This window comes from Eretmochelys imbricata, chromosome 8, assembly GCF_965152235.1.
Source record: "Eretmochelys imbricata isolate rEreImb1 chromosome 8, rEreImb1.hap1, whole genome shotgun sequence".
Taxonomy (NCBI): Eukaryota; Metazoa; Chordata; order Testudines; family Cheloniidae; genus Eretmochelys; species Eretmochelys imbricata.
In genome coordinates, this window is record NC_135579.1 from 97,235,154 (window position 1) to 97,248,359 (window position 13,206).

At 40.5% G+C, this 13,206-nt stretch overlaps 1 protein-coding gene across 1 annotated transcript; it reads left to right on the forward strand.

Annotated features, from left to right (window-relative positions):
* Window positions 1–12,811, forward strand: ECHDC2 (enoyl-CoA hydratase domain containing 2). The gene is made up of 10 exons (XM_077824601.1): window positions 1–369; window positions 3,904–3,971; window positions 5,374–5,461; window positions 6,045–6,131; window positions 7,399–7,491; window positions 9,162–9,218; window positions 9,629–9,816; window positions 10,719–10,769; window positions 11,135–11,182; window positions 12,136–12,811. Exons 1-10 carry the CDS (start codon window positions 231–233, stop codon window positions 12,211–12,213), a joined length of 897 nt encoding a protein of 298 aa, XP_077680727.1. The 5' UTR covers window positions 1–230; the 3' UTR covers window positions 12,214–12,811.
* The last annotated feature ends 395 nt before the right edge of the window (window positions 12,812–13,206 follow it).

Here is a 13,206-nt window from a genome sequence, read left to right on the forward strand (position 1 = left end):
GAGCCCCCTTTCTCCCAGCAGGACAGTGGGGTCTTGCCGCCCATTAAATCAGAGCCAAGCCCAGTAGCAATTTTGCTGGAATGGTGGGTTCTACTTTCCCCCGCTCTCTGGAGGCTGCAGGGAGCATTTCCGCCAGTGGGTGGCGCAGCAGAGCTTCTCCCCAAACTTGGAGGTAGGCGCAGGAGGAAGCAGCCGCCGCTGTCGCTTTGAAAGCCTTGAAAGCCCGCACAATGCTTCGGCTGGGGAGAGCTGCAGCTGGGTGCAGGGCGCTCGCCGCGCCGCACTCCGGCGGGGCCGGCGGCCACAGCAAGAGATCCTCGTCCGGGGGGAAGGAGATCCTGGTCAACGTGCACGGCGGGGAAAGCAGCGGTGAGTCCAGACCCGCCCCTCCAGTCCCATGGGAGGGAGAGGTAGAAAGTCTGGTGCTGGCCAGGCAACTTCCTCTCTAGAATGGAGGTAGCTGCAGGGGGGAATCAGCTCTCTTCCCCTCCCTTTCCCCCTGCTCTACTCAAGTCTTGGCCCACAAAAATGACTCCGTTTTCCGAGCTACACGAAATAACTCTGGAGAGGTGCTTTCTCTCCTCCCTACTCCAAAATCGCAGCTGGCAAATACTCTCCTGAAATGTGCAGACTGTGAAACTGCGGCAGGGAAGTTGCAACAACCCAGAAACAGAAAGCCCCCGCCTGAGCTACAGAGCACACAGTGCATCCGATGAAGTGAGCTGTTGCTTATGCTTTGAGCTTATGCTCAAATAAATTCGTGAGTCCAGTTTACCAGCTGGTAATAATCATGTGCCCAATCATGATCTGACCCTGCCAGGTCTGTATAGGCAGGAGTAAACTGTACAATAGCCAGACAATAACAACTAGCATTAGGCCAGCTAGAGATTTGGGCCCTGGAATTTATTTTAAACCCACTTCTAATGCACTCTGGGCGTATCCACACAGTTCATATGGGCAGTATGTTGTTGTGTAACAAAGCAGAACCAGGAATATTGCACCAGAACTGTTGTCAAACTGTATGTATGTATTTAGTTATAGATAGCAGAGATGGGGTAAAAAACAATTCCTATCTACTGCCTGAAAAGCAACCATGTTGGAGGACCTGGGTACAGCTCTGATAGTGTGTATCTACATGTGTATCAAGGATCTACAACCTATCCTGAAGGACGACCCATCACTCTCACAGATCTTGGGAGACAGGCCAGTCCTTACTTATAGACAGCCCCCCAACCTGAAGCAAATACCAGCAACCACACAACAAAACCACTAACCCAGGAACCTATCCTTGCAACAAAGCCCGTTGCCAACTGTGTCCACATATCTATTCAGGGGACACCATCATAGGGCCTAATCACATCAGCCACACTATCAGAGGCTCGTTCACCTGCACATCTACCAATGTGATATATGCTATCATGTGCCAGCAATGCCCCCTGCCATGTACATTGGCCAAACTGGACAGTCTCTACGTAAAAGAATAAATGGACACAAATCAGACGTCAAGAATTATAACATTCAAAAACCAGTTGGAGAACACCTCAATCTCTTTGGTCACTCGATTACAGACCTAAAAGTGCCAATTCTTCAACAAAAAAACCTTCAAAAACAGACTCCAACGAGAGACTGCTGAATTGGAATTAATTTGCACACTGAATACAATTAACTTAGGCTTGAATAAAGACTGGTAGTGGACGTGTCATTACACAAAGTAAAACTATTTCCCCACATTTATTTCCTCCCCCCCCCCCCCCACTGTTCCTCACACGTTCTTGTCAACTGCTGGAAATGGCCCACCTTGATTATCACTACAAAAGGTTTCCCTCCCCCCACCCCCACTCTCCTGCTGGTAATAGCTCACCTTACCTGATCATTCTCCTTACAGTGTGTATGGTAACACCCATTGTGTCATGTTCTCTGTGTATATAAATCTCCCCACTGTATTTTCCACTGCATGCATCCGATGAAGCGAGCTGTAGCTCACGAAAGCTTATGCTCAAATAAATTTGTTAGTCTCTAAGGTGCCACAAGTACTCCTGTTCTTTTTGCAGATACAGACTAACATGGCTACTACTCTGAAACATGATAGGTTAGTTTTCCATAGTGCAGCTGGAACACGAATGATTTATGCTTGGGCTGAAACACCCTGCTAGGTGATTACTTAGGTTGCAAATTTCATAAAGTTTTCTACAATCTTTTTGTCCTTTATTTGGTCCACATCTGGCTGACAGGTACAACTACAAAGACCCAAAACAGATGGGCACTAGGAAAAAGCTTTGCAGGAAGCATGCAACGAACTTGAATATAAATAATCTGTTCTCTAAATTCACTCTGTTAATTTTTTTTCTGATGTCAGTAATGTACAGTAATAAAGGTAGGATAACCTTAGGGTTGGAGGAGAAGAGTTGCAGGTCCATTTAAGGATAAGGTAAGATTTCCACAAAACAAGCTTTCAAGGAGGTTAACTTTTTCTGGGATTTGCAAAACAGGTTCTCTAGCTTCTTCTGCAATTTTTTGGTTTTGTACAATTGTCCTAGTGCTAGCTCCCATTGTAGCCCTATGCCAGCTGTTGTACAAGCCTTTATTGCTAGCTGACTTTTCTCTTCCATTTGGTCGATGGTGATCCCTCACCAGCTAGCCAGTCACAAACCAGTGGTTTAAATGTAAAGATCTTCTAGCAGTAGTAGAAAATACTAACATTGTATATTTTGTTGTGCATCTTCATGTACAACAGCAACAGGATCATAGAGCAAATTTGGAGCTGGACAGGACTAGAGAAATTAGGAGTAAGAGCCCAACCAGGAAAAAAGGAATTGTACACATTCACAATGGTCAGTCACTGGGAGACAGGAGATCTGGGTTCCATTTCTTGCTCTGCTACAAGTTTCCTGTGTGACCTCGGGCAAGTCAATTCACCTCTCTGCCTCACTTTCCCTAGCTGTAAAATGGGGATAATGATACTTCATAACATCCTGTGATGATGGGACACCTATTCATTCTCACTCAAGAGAAGCTCAGAGAAGGTGATGAGCACAATAGAAATGCCTGTAAATAAATGAGGAAGTAATTAATGCCCATCCCCACAGAATGCATGGGGTATTGGAAATAGAACCCATGTCCCCTTTCTGCTTTGCACCAGTGAAAACTTTGGAAATGGCTTCACTACAGCACCTCACTTCTGAGGCTGGTTTTCTTTCAAGAACAGCATGACACAGGGAGAAGCTGTATGTTAATATTCTACGGACAATGTGTTGCCTTTTTTTTTTTTTTTTTTTTGGCTGGACTTTGAGAACCTTGAGCAAGGCAAGGCCCCTGGTTCTTAAACTAGTGATTACACAAAAGGCTTAGTTGTGAGAAATGGATTTGCAGTTTCCAGATGGCTCTAGACAGTGAATCATTACTGATGTTGTCCAGTTTGCACTGTTCTTCTCCTGTAAGCAGTTGGTATGGGAAGAAGGTTTTCTCCATTAAGGAAAATACCTGAACAGCTAATCCAAGCAGGAAGACCGTATGAGGAAAGCAAAACAGAAAATGCAGAATGGAACTGTTAAAATGGATCCATTCTGTTCTTAGGTTTAAAAAAATGCAAAGAACACCTGGAACTGCCAAGTTGGACAAGAGGTCCACTTTTAAGTTAAAGGATTATTTATCTACATTTTTGCAGTATTATGTAACCTTGCAATGATTCTGTAGTGCTGCCTTTCACAAATGTGGTCTGGCGTGTTCCATTTAAAACTCACTCACTTAAGCAGCCTACTTTATATTTTAAAAAATCTTTATACAAAGTCTCAAGAAGGAAGAGTTACAGTACTTGGGGCGACTGTTCCAAGAAGACTGGCCATGTCACATTTTGTTTAAAGATACAATTTATATTTAACTGAAATTCTCTCTTTTTTACTAAAGGAATTGCTGAAATCCTGATGAACAGAGCCCATGCCAAAAATTCACTGGGAAAAGTACTTGTTAATGAGGTAAGTATATCTGCCTCTCTATCTCTAGGCTGTAAACATTGTTTAGAATTGTGATCGGTATCTAAATGTATCCTGTAGAAGTAAAATGGCCATAGTAATTGCAGAAGAGAAAACTTAAGCACCCAATCACTTTTACTTTGGCTTTATTTTATTTTTTTAATGTGTAAGACTTTACACATACAAACTAATTCTCACCACTCTAAAGAGGCTGGAAAATAGGTTAAGTATAGTTGCTTCCATTTCAAAGATGGGGACACTGCTACATTTTTGTTGGATGTGCCTTCCAGAGCTGCAGTGTCTCCTCTTCCCCTTATCTTCAGGCACTAGTAGCTCCTGGCCATTCATAATCTCAGATTTCCACTATCAAAGAGGAAAAACTTAGAGCATATTGTGTTGTCAGCTAGGGAAAATGAACTCACAGATCAGAGATGCACCAAAGAAAGAAGCAAGAATTTATTGTTGTTAATCTCCTAACAGAGGAGAACTTTGAACTATCAAAAATATTCTGGATAGGGAGCATGATTTGACTGGCTTTTGTAACAACACTAAATGATTCCACTTAAAGAGGTGTTGCTATGATTGTTACACGAAAAAATACGTGTGCCTTGAGAATGGTCCCATCTTGCTTACTTTCAGAAATCTCCCTGGTATTTACTTTTGGCAATCTAATCCTTGTTGTATCCAGTACATTATTTTATTTTAATCAAATTTACAATTTACTGTTAGTGAATGAACCTGTGCAAATTCACTATTAGACTAACAAGTGTGTTTGGTTTGCTTAATTTCCACCCTGCAGTAGGACTGGGTTTCAAAAATCAACAAATGGAAGGGGTCTGGAAGGTATCAGAACTTCACCCCAAAGCAACTCTCCATGTAGGTCCATCGTTTGGGCCTAACAGCTTGGGCTGGGTTCAGCTTGATGGTCTAGACCTGCTGCAGCGAGGTGCCATGTGTGAGATCCAAGTCTGAGACTAGAGCTATGTCCTTTGTTCCTAGGCCAGCAGGGGCTGGGAGTAGTCAAAAAGCAGCTTAGTCCCTGGGAAAAGGAGACTTTTTGTTGGGCAGACGCAGCCTCTCTGGTCAAATTGGGGACTGACCTGTTTCAGCGGAAGCCTTGCTCCACTCTGAAGAGGAAGGACAGTCAGGGATGCAGAAAAACCTCTGTGGATGGGATTGAGAAGAGGAGAATCCTAAGAGTTTCAGAAGGGGGTTGTAGAAACCATGTGTGGAGTATGGGCCATCCCTGAGGCTGGCTTTCTAAGAGATCCTTATGCCCACAGAGAAGAAGGAAATGAAACTTTTACCAAAATATAGGAGTCTTCAGTCATTTAAACATGCATAGTAATTTATATGCTTGACACATTCAGTTTTTCTTAACTCCTCTTCTTGATTAAACTCTTAGCTATTCAGAGCTCTAGAAAGTCTCCGTTGTGATGAAAGGATCCGTGTAGTAGTGTTTAAAAGTGAAGTAAAAGGCATGTTTTGTGCAGGTATGTAACAAATGTTCTGTCACTTGATATTAAAAATAGACACCTTACCTTCAAATTATGTTGTACAGATTAGACTATGTTGAGCAATAGATGTAAAAACAAACTTAAGAAACCAGTTTGACTTTGCAGGGATAATAAGGAACAAACCATTCCCTTGTCCTGGCTAGGCATATGTAACTCCCTGCTTTAGAAATTGAGACCTCAGCAGGCAGAGCAAGCTACACCTGAAGACTAGCCCTTCTCTCTTTATTTTACCATTTCTTTCCACTTAGACCCATGGGCTGCTCACAGCAGGGCCCCACCCTGCAATTTTGAGATTTAACCTCCTTAGACACAGAAATTGGTGCCGCTCTATGAACTATCTAACAAAGACAGCAACAGAGCAGAGCACTCCACAACCATTCTTAAAGCCTGAATGCTTGAATTCCAGCAATGCTGCACCTAAGCTCTAGTAGTTTAGAGTTGGCATCCCAAGATTGCTTTTGAACTTGACTCTCCTGCATAGCCACGTCAAGCACTGCTGCTCAACTGCCTGTGTTACCTTTCTTCTATCATTGAATTCTTTGTTTTCCTCACGCTTTAGGTGCTGATTTAAAGGAGCGGGCACAAATGAATGATACTGAAGTTGGACACTTTGTTCATAGGCTGAGAAGTTTAATGGATGAAATTGGTAAATGATGAGTTATAAAACATGTATCTCTATATATGTCCACACCATGGAGGCAGTCAGGGGTGCTATATCAGGGAAACTTTATAAGGATACCTACCCCAAAAGAGTAAAACTCATCCATGCAAGAGATGGTTCTTGGGGCCTGGTCTGAGACTGCAGAATGAACTTCTGTCTAAGGAACTAAGGACCATCACAGACCTTCTAAGGACCACCTTCTGCTCCAAGTGCAAGGTGCACTTCTTAGAGCTACCTTGCTCTAGGAGAAATGAGCACAGCAAATACACTCTTAAAAAAAACAACACCACTTCATAGCACACACAATTCTCCCCCTGTGGGAGAGGATATGGAAGAATGAACCAGACATGACAGATGTTAGTCATGTCACTTAATGCGTGATACTGGAAGGTGCTCAGATACTACAGGGATGGGTGTGATACAAGAACCTATATAGAATAGTAAAGGAGCTTGGATCATTGAGTCAATTTCTAGTTGGACTAGCCTCTGAAGATTTTACCTCTGTTTAGACAAGAAGTGTGGATCTGAACAATCAATTCTATTCTTGTATTAATGAATTGTTCTGTTGTCCCTGGACGGAGATATTTTAGCTAGATGTTTAAAAGACAAATGAATGACTAGAATATCAATCAAAGTAACAGTAAGAAGAAGATAAATGTATTATACAAAGTACGTGTACCCAAATGGGACTTTCATGTTACAAAGCACCAAAGGATGTTTGAGGGAATGTTGTTTAGTAGTTAGAGCCAGGAACTTCAAGATAACACTTCTGGATTCTGTTCCCAACTTTTCTATTCACTCAATGTGATTTGTTTGTTTTTTTCTTTGCAAGAGATGCTTGACAACTAGGTGCCTTGATTTCCCCAACTTTAAAATGGGAGAGATACTCACCTAGCTCACAAGTGTAGGGAGGCTTATGTAATGTTCATAAACATACTTAATGCAGTATGTAATATTCAGCTGAATTGGACAGCAGTGGGGACTGACCATTTGTAGCCATATAAAATGGAACGTGGAGAGTGCCTCAAGGTGTAGAATCTGTTCATTGACTGTTTCATTGTAACAATTGGATGTTCACATTTAATGTATCTCCATTTTTAAAGAGGAGGAAGGAAAAAAAGCACAACTTTTATCATTTGAAATCATTGTAGCAACATATCAAACTTGGAACATTTGAGATGTAATTACATGAAATACTCACTGAAAAACCGCTTCTGTAATTAAACTTTCAAATCTGTTTTGTCTTTAATAGCTGCACTGCCTATGCCCACAATAGCTGCAATAGAAGGCTATGCATTGGGTGGGGGATTGGAATTGGCATTAGCGTGTGATCTTCGAATAGCAGGTATGTGCACTGCCAAATATGGGATATTTAAAGTAATCACTGGTTTTAATTAAGTATCATTTGAAAGTAAGCTAAAGGCTGTTTGGTTCCTTTTCTGATAAGCTAAGACAGGAACTTGTGTGATGAATGAAACCAATAGGCACTTGCCTAAAATTTTGGTGACGTTTAACTATTTGAGAAAGCTGTATGTCTTTTGTTTAAAAAGGAAAACAATTTTAGATGAGGTATCAATATGAGTGACACTAAAATTCTTTTTGAAGGGGTTAATCTCTAGTTGGTGGTAGGGGTATATGGCTAATGCCCACTAACAGCAGGTTTATTGGGCATTAACCATATACCCCTTATCAGCCCTGGTTTGGTCTAACCTACTTTTGGCAGTGAGGTCCCTGCACACTGATGAGAGAGAACAGACCCTTTAGAAAGTACATCAACAGAGGGACTGGGCCATCCCTATGTACTCGTAACTTGCACAAGATCAGAGACCTATTTCTTTTCAGAACAGCTCCATTATCTCAGATCATGTGGCAAGCTGAATTATGACACTTTTACTTTATCACCTAGTGACCTGCACAAGGTGATGTCAGGCTAATTCCAAGACTAAGTCAGAGAGAACCAAAACCTCCTCCCCACTTGCATCCATTTCAGGAGGAGTAAGAATCTCTTCTAGAGGCTCCCAGCCCATTGAGGTACTGCAACTTCTTCAGTGCACCCTGCCTTTGGAATAAGTGTCCCCACATAACTCTTACAGTGCTATCGGATTTCCTCCTTATTGCTTAATATGAAAATGCTTAATATCTCGAGTAAACATGGCATATAAATTAATGGGTGTGGTTTTTAAAAAAAGTTAGCAAAATGCTTTAATTCCTCCCTCCCTTCTGAATCTTCATATCATGCCCTTAGTTCCCTTTTTCCTGGGAAAATAATGCCAGATTTCCTGGAAGCAGTCAGCTACAAAGGATATTTAAGTCTAGGCTCATCTCCACCTAACTTGTAGTTGGGGTTGGTTGACTGTAGCACCCATCCTCTCTGGCTACCTGAAGTTAATGTAGTAACCTGGCCCATCTTATTCCTGAAATCTCCCAAGATAGCCGTTTGGTAACTTAATGCTGCTTTAAAAGAGAAATGTTCTGATTGTATAACAGACACCTCAAAGCAATAAGAAATAATATTTGAGGCTAATCTGCAATTGAGAATGGAGTCTAGCTGCAAGATGCCCAGAATGAATGAATGCTAAAGATCCACTTTGCACAGAGGTCACTTTCCAGCTGGTGCTAAGGTGGTAGATAAGCAGAAACACTTTTATTCAGCAAAAGCTGGAATCAATTTACCTTTTCTTTTTGTGGAACAAACGCGTGTGTCAGAAAAGTGTTTACGCCAAGATCCGTAGCTCTAGTTTGCTTAGCAAATGGTATGCCCCAGTCATAAGCATGTCCACAGAAATCGCAGAATGTGACTAATCACTGCAGGCACACTCATTTTAGTTACATTTTTATACCTTTCAATACAAAGTGATGTATGTTTAGTGTGAAAGGAATTTAGCCACTTGACACCATTGACTCTAGTGGGATTCAGCCACTGGCATTCTTGGAGAGAAAATTATCTTAGTAATGTTAACAGCTATCTTCTGTTGTGAGAAAATAATTTTTTTAAAAAAATTTATTTAAAAATAGCTTCATCAGCTAAAATGGGCCTGATTGAGACCACGAGAGGACTTCTTCCTGGTGCAGGTAACCTAGCTTCATTAAATCTTCTGGTATTTTTACAGCTAAATGTGAATTTTACTGTAGGGCTGTACTTGATGAAAATCCTTTTATAACAAAGGAAGTGTTATCTAGTAGTCAGAGCAAGGAGCTGGGATCTCAATTGCAGTTTGTCTGAGCTCTGCTACTGACTTCCAGTGATCTTAGGTAGACCATTTCACCCTTTATACAATGTGTGAATACTTGTTCACTCCACCAAGGTGCTGTGACCTAATGTGTAAAATCTTGAGCTTCTCAGATGACAGGGGCTATAGTGCATGTTACTACTAGTACTATTAAAACACCATTTTTTTCACATGTATAAACAGGTAAAATATATTGGAGTGGTTTTCGCTATTTGTTTCTCAGAAAAGCATAATGTGGTATATTGTCTTAAGGTGGAACCCAACGCCTGCCCCGCTGTATTGGAATAGGTCTTGCTAAGGAACTCATTTTCACTGGCAGACAGATTGATGGACAACAAGCACTCTCAATAGGATTAGTAAACCACACAGTGCCACAGAATGATGAAGGGGATGCTGCTTACCAGAGAGCATTAACCTTAGCTAAAGAAATTGTTCCTCAGGTCAGTATTGTTTATTTGGCTCATGTGTTTCATCTATAGAAGGTGTTTTGGCTACTTTGTGGGACATGGCTAGCTTCTTAACTCTTTCCATGACATACTGAAATCTTGGGGGACTTATTTTTCTTAAAGCATCTTCAGCCGACTCACTCTCTTAGCAGATTCAATTCAGTGCAAGTGCAAATGATGCAATGTAGACATCTATTAGCTGACTTGTGGGCACAATCAGACCTCTAGGTGTCATCGCTTACAGCAGCAAAAAGGAGGCAAGCTTTGAAAATCAGATCTTTGAAATTCAGTATGAGAAACGGAACTTATTTTTGTTTCCTCTTCATGAATGGGATCTGAATGACTACATCAAAATAGCCTTAATGTTCTCCCACTGTATTAGCTGTTGTATTTTACTTCTATGAGGAATGGTAGGAGACATAGCTAATGGTTCCTTAGCATTAGGACACTATTGTTCTGTGCATCAAACACGTATGACCAGCATACACTGTTTGAAATAAGTGTACTGGGACTACTTTCTCTAAAGTGGTGGCACTGTACACATCCAGCCCTAAAAGTGATGACTTTCAATCTGCTGATTTTTGTCTTGCTAATTTGTCTTGCAGTGGCACTTAGCACTACTGCTGTTTCAGTGCAAGCTGTGGGTGCTCAGCACCTCTGAAAATCAGGCCATGTATGTAGGCAAGAATGCATATTTAGGCACTCAAGTCTGAAAACTTTGGCTTGAATACTTAAAAGTACATTCTATTATGAACTGTAGACAGTCTTAGCTTTTTTGGCTATATATAGTATTAGCTTTACTGCAAACTCCTGAAGACAAGAGACTGTCTTTGGAAAAAGCTGGGTGAATAACTGACTTAAGTTTGTTGACTTCAGTTATCTTTTTTGTTTTAAAGGCTCCCATAGCTGTGAAAATGGGTAAACTGGCAATAAACAGAGGGATAGAGGTAACTTTTTTTTTTGCCAAGAGAATGTTTATGAAATATTCAATGAAGCAAAAAATTCAAGAGCCATTCATAAAACTGCAATAAAAATGTTTAGAACAGTCGAAGAAAGTTCTGTAAACAGATTCTAATCGCTGTTTTCAATAAGGGATCAGTCTCTTTGTAAGATTGGCTCCTGAGGCATGAACAAAATTAACAGTGTGGTAGAGCAGGATTCGGACTCTGTGTTCGCTGTAAATACTAGAACAGTAATGCTAGGGTTAGAGTTAGTAATTTATTACTAACTCTGACATTTAATCATGGAAAATACTCAAAAGTGTACTGCAGTTTGAATGCTGTGTACTTCAGAGATCACTTCTTCTTTTCAGGTGGATATTGCATCGGGGATGGCTATTGAGGGAATGTGTTATGCGCAGGTATGTTGTGCTGTTTTTTGTGTTTTTTTTTTAAATCACACTGTACATTTCCTAAGTACTGTAATAGCCTCACAACTTCTATGAGATAAGAAGTTTAATGGCTAAAACTCATACAAACATTCGAAAACTTACTGAAGTCCCTTAGCGCTTGTCTATATTGTAGCTATTACAGAATAACTTTCCTGCAATAACCTCATCTATGGACACTCTTACTCTGAATCAGTTCAACTAATTCAGAAGTGGATTAATCTTAAATCACAAAAAGGCACACACTTACTCTGGAATAAGAGTGTCCACACAGACTTTGCAGAATAACTCTTCTGTTTTAAATTCACACCCTGACTTATTCCACAATAACTTTCTTGTATAAGCAAGACCTTAAACATGGATCTAAGTTTTACATTCCCATTAACAGGGTTCCCGTGAATGCTAGTTGGACTCCTGCACCCACCAAAGCCCTAACTTGATTATCTTACTGAAAAAGAATTGCATGTTTAACTAAATTTAGCCATATGTACCCACATATACAATTTCTAGCATGGGCCCTTACATTGTGATGGTTTGGGGCTGGTTGAGTTGGACTCTAGATTCCTGTTGCCTGTATGTATTTTCTGGTTAGGTTGAAAACAATATTTCAGGAGCATGCAATATTTTCTTTGTATCCTCACAATGAGTTATTTTGGGCTTATGGATCTTCCTATACGTAATAGAGGACAGTTCCCTTAAATTCAATGGCATTGTCCATTGGACTGTATCCGGTACTCATGTGCTGTGCCCTACACTGAAAGTTATTTAACCTTTTCCTCTTTGTAAGATGTGGCAGTTGACCTCCTTACTTCTGACATGTTGATTTAATATCCATAAAAGCTTTTACGTCTAAGTATATTGACAGTGATTTTAATTCAGTATTGGCTGCCTACCTTTACAAAAGAAACTTTTTTATTTTAATGCAGAATATTCCTACAAGAGACCGCCAGGAAGGGATGGCTGCCTTCAGAGAGAAACGTCCACCCCAGTTTATTGGGGAATAGCCCTCCAAGGATTTCCTTATTCCAGGGCATGATTCTTTAGGAAGTAAAATGGAGGTGCAGAACCTTAAACTTATTGAAATTGCTAAATATTGAATTCTATAAGCTTAATTCTTTGCCATGGACACTGCTACATTCCTGGACACTCCATAGGAGACAGTTTTACAAGGATAATTAAGGTATTGAATAGTTTCATTAACAAAAAAATAAGGCTTTTTAGACTGGTAAGGCTATGAATGACTAAAGTCATGTGAGAGACTGGGATTGTACACTACGCTGTCAGGAGAGAGAGCCCTTTGCAACAGGTCCAAATCCAGAACAGGTACACAGTGAATGAAAGACCAGTACAGTGGTCCAGCTGAAAGAATTTGATCTCAGTTCATTTTAAGTGGGCACTACACCTGCTTGTAATTACAACAGAAACTTATTTGGCCTAGTACATGTAGGTGTTCAGGCCTGAAAGGGAAAGCATATACTGCTATTGGTTACGGGATCTGGCCTAAATTAATTTCAGAACTCGTTATCAATTTTTGGAATGCAAAGTTATTTTATGTTTCCTCTTTGTATTGTATGTAAACCACAAATAAACTCTGTGCCTTTATTTGTGTGGTTTGCTATGACGTACTTGGTGCTGGCAAGGACCAGTAACTTGCTGTAATATTATAACCAGAAGTTTCCATGTAAATACTTCCCTTTAAAAAAACAAACAAAAAAAAATGAACAAAATATTTTCACTAACATTTTTCTACTTTAAAAAATATCAACTTGGCAGGAGCAGGAGTAGTACCTGAAACTACTTTACTCAGTTTGAAGTTGCCAACGAGAAATATAGTGTACACCCATGTCACTAAATTCTAGGAGTATGAGACAAGAGCTGGAATACATAGTTAATAATAGGCAGCTAGCTACACTGCTTTTAAAAAAAGTTCACAAATTGATAGTTCCCTGGTTCCTAGCTAGGTGTTTGAAATTGCTACAGTAGCTTCTAGGAGCAGA